General features: G+C 29.9%; 1 protein-coding gene across 1 annotated transcript; it reads left to right on the plus strand.

The window, feature by feature from the left end:
- Positions 1–275: 275 nt before the first annotated feature.
- LOC136977657 (piggyBac transposable element-derived protein 4-like) lies at positions 276–788 on the plus strand. The gene has a single exon (XM_067273187.1). It carries the CDS (start codon positions 276–278, stop codon positions 786–788), a length of 513 nt encoding a protein of 170 aa, XP_067129288.1.
- Positions 789–4,391: the final 3,603 nt, after the last annotated feature.

Here is a 4,391-nt window from a genome sequence, read left to right on the forward strand (position 1 = left end):
TTGTACGGTAAGTAGAAAGTAAGAAATTTATTACTTTGTTTTTCGTTTGAATAATTGTAGAATATCTCACTCTGAGTCTTGATCTTGCTCTGTCAAGTTGTGTTTTAATTTTGTGCCTGAGTTTTGTTTCTTTTTTGGATATGTGTCAGGAAATTCTTCTGTTTCATCCAATAAGTTTATGATAATTATATTTATTTCGGAGAATATTATCTAATTGTTAGCGCGTAACATAGATGAATAAGACGGGTTTATAAATGATTTTTCTCATTGGCAGAATGTCTGATAGTGACGTTAAATACATGGCACTCTCTGAAAGTGGTTCAGAGAGTTACATACCGAGCATCGACGACTCCAGCAGCTCTGATGGATCTGATATAGATACCGCTAGAAATTGGTGCGAAGCGGATGCTAATAGATATCCAACGCCTTTTCCACGGTGTTTGTTCACTGGGACTCCTGGATGTCTGTTTTCTACAACACAAGTGATAGAACCTTTAGATTATTTTAAATTATTTTTTGATAACGAACTGGTGAACCACATAACAACGGAAACTAATCGATACGCACTTACGAAGCCACAGACATCCAGGAGCCAGTGGCACCCTGTATCAACAGAGGAAATATATATGTTTTTTAGTGTGATAATACTGCAAGGTATAATTCATAAACTGGATGAGAGGATGTATTGGACCACGAACGAAACATTTTCAACTTTAAGTTTTCGAAGATTAATGTCTAGAAATCGTTATTTGGAGATAAAACAAAATTTGCATTATACAGATAATTAAATTTATAATCTGCAAACTCATCCAAATCCTAAACTTAATAAAATTTGTCCAATACTTTAACATTTGTGTTTAAAATTTTCGCATCTCTACGTCCCAGAAAGGGATAAGTGGTGGATGAGAGTTTAATGCTATTCGAAGGACGTCTTTCATGGAGACAATATATGCCTCTCAAACAGTCTCGTTTCGGTGTGAAATTCTACATGTCTATGCGAGTCCTCATCTGGCTATTTATATAACTTTACTATATATACTGGGAAAAATACAGTTTTAAACAATAAATATACGGATATGCCAGTAACTTCGAAAATAGTTTTATAATTAGAGGACTCGTTGTTAAGCAAGGGCTAATGTCTAACAACAGATAATTTTTATTCTTCTTCATATTTAGCTAATTATCTGGTAACGTGCCAAACAGATTTCTTTGGAACTGTGCAGACTGAACAGACAACAGGTCCCGGCTGAGATTCGAAATAAAAAATTGAAAAAGGGAGAAACAGTGGCGATGCAGACAAGTAAAGTTATGATTATGAAGTGGCAAGACAAAAGAGCCGTCACTTTACTCTCTGCTGTCCACAATCCAGCCATGGTTAGCAAAGAAACTCATGCCGGTAAAATAGTTATAAAGCCACAGGTTGTTGTCGACTATAACGACACAATGGGAGGTGTTGATCTTTTGGATCAGCATCTTCGAGATTATCAAGTGGCAAGAAAAAGAGAGAAGAAATTTTACAAAAATGTATTTTTTCACTTATTAGATATTAGTATCTTTAATTCTTCTGTATTATATTTAAAAAAATGGTGGCAGAATGGAATATTTACAATTTCGAATTAATATTGTTGAAAGAATTATACAGGAATATCACACCGAAACGAGGGTTACCAGACATGGTCAGCCGAGAACTACAGGTGCGAGAACTCCAGGTCTGCTTAGACTGACAGAAAGACATTTCTTCAGACTTTCTTTTGGCGACCGACAAAAAAAATCTCCTGCTAGACTCTGTGCCGTATGTAAAACTAAGCATGTCGGTGCAGGGAAAAGAGTAAGAAAGAAAACCGGGTATTACTGTCAAATTTGTGATGTGCCTTTGCGTCCAGCACCCTGTTTTATAATATACCATACAATGGAAAAATTGTAAATAAAATATACCCTTTATTATACCAGAAATTTTTTTACGTCTTATATCACAGTATTTTTTAAAGCTTTCATTATCATCACTGTAAATAATTTAGTAGATATTGTAAATAATAATAAGTTATATACTTTTATTCGTAATTATATGACTTTGATTCACTTTTTTATATTATTCATTTATGTACAAATGTATAACTTTATATCGCATTATTGTTTTTTATATTTGGTATATAATCACAGCAAATATATAAATAATATTGTATTTTATAATTATTTTTTATTCTTTTTATTATTTGTAATTATTTAAAATATGTCTTTGTCAATAAATTCATTTTATGTTTTGTCATGTTTTCGTTTTTAAATTATTTTTAAAGCTAACTGACAAATGGCAGCTTTTTAGCATGACAGACATTATGCAGAAAAGCCACCGTTTCAGGCCCTGAGGCCCCTGTAAAGTTGGCTATCCATAGGAAAAGGTGCCATTTAAAAACCAATTTTTACAAATTGAAAAAAATCGAAAAAACAACTTTTTTCAATTCAAATGAATAATATTTTTTAACAATAATAAGGGGTGGGCATTCGAAAAAGTTATTTTAATAATGGTAAAATGAGTAGAGAGAATAAAATATTTAGTTTGTTGATCAAATTACTCTGTTCTCTTTGTGACTATAACGTAATAATTTTAATTTTTGTTCTCGTTATTTTTGCCCGTGCAAAGCCGGGCCTATCTCCTAGTTTTCTAATAAAAGGACTACTTGCTAATTGAACTTAGTATTCATTTTTGACGTAGTTCTACGTTTTAGCACTAAATTGGTAAACATGTCTAAATAACACACTTATAAACAGTAAAAAACAAATGTTTCGAAATTATAACTATAAAATTGTGATATATTTATGATTAAAAATATAAGAAACAGATGGATTTTAGGCGCGAAATATCGCAATTTGAAAAAAAATCTTTATTAAATTATGAAACTTCTAATTAAATAAATAATTGATTAAGAAACTATTGTTTATTAAAATAATAAACTAAACATATTAACATAATTTAAATATTCTTTCAAAGAGTGTACATATGAAAATGATTGTAAATTTTTATTACGAATTTTTATTTTAAAAAATAAAGTATGTAATTTTTCTGGTTTTATTGTATTTCTCCTTTTAATTCTTATCTGACCAGCTTTCCAAAATGCACTGCCCATATTGAAAAGCAATTTCGAAAAATTAATACTAGGAATGAATGATTTTGACATCGCAGGACTCTTGACTGTATCTTGCATTGAATTATACTAGAAAATTCTAGACAAATCTTTAAATTTTTTGAACAATAGCAATTAAATGCTGACAAGGAGAAAAATGGTATTTCGACTTTCTGATTTCGTCAATATTTTTCGAAAAATTAACAACAGGCGTGAATAATTTTGGCGTCACAGACTTATTGACTGTATTTTGCATTGAATCGTACTAAAAAATTCTAGACAAATCTTTAGAAAGTCAATAAACTAACGACAAACACCTTAAATTATATGACGCTTTAAGTAATTTTTAATTTTCGGATTTGTATCATTAATTAAAATAAATAAAATCATATAAGAATATTTGTTCTAATTTAATAAAAACTTATAAATTTTAAGTTTTTTTGAAAATATTTTTCTTATATATTACTTCAAAAATTTTTATTTTTGTGGTGAGTGTGCCAGAACCGACTGAATCATTCGATACTAAGAAAAATAATGGAATTATCGTATTTACTCGCGTATATGACGAGGTTTTTATTTGTTTTCTACTGCTTCAAAAACTTATGTAAAAAATACGCCCGAGCGAAAGATCTTTGCGTTTTTGCAATAATTTTTGTTAACCGTGTATAGTTCACAAGCAGGGTGCTGTCTAGGTCAAGAGGATCGTCGCTTTCAAAGAGATTGTACGAAAATATCTGGTCACTTAGCAATGATTATAAATGTAATGATTTCATATTTGTGAAATTGGTATTTTTATAAATATTTGCACATTTTGAATCATTAAAAATAAACTTTTTCCAGTCATACTCATTATAATTCTTTGGTTTTTTATGTGCCTTGACAATTTAGAAGACTGTTTTGTTTGTATTTGACCTCAGGATATACAGGTGTCAAGTTAATTCAGTTTCCTATTATATGATGAATGCTAAGCATTTCCTTGTTACAAAAATGCAGTGTACCATGTGTAATGCACAGACGTATTTTACTCGTACAAAAATACAAAAATAACGTTTTTATAATTATTGGATGTTGTTTATGACATGAGTAAGTACGTCAAAAAACATTACCAAAGTGAAATCTGTGCATTAGAAGTTCAGAACGATAAATTAATTTGATAAAAAAATTCTATAAAAAATAATTAAGCGTTAATCGCGTGTCAGTAAAAGTAATTATGTAATTACTAAAATAAATCGTAACTTGCAGTAATAAATAATAATATCTGGTGTTTTTCAT

This window comes from Centruroides vittatus, unplaced genomic scaffold, assembly GCF_030686945.1.
Source record: "Centruroides vittatus isolate TY-2023 unplaced genomic scaffold, ASM3068694v2 contig_463, whole genome shotgun sequence".
Classification (NCBI taxonomy): Eukaryota; Metazoa; Arthropoda; class Arachnida; order Scorpiones; family Buthidae; genus Centruroides; species Centruroides vittatus.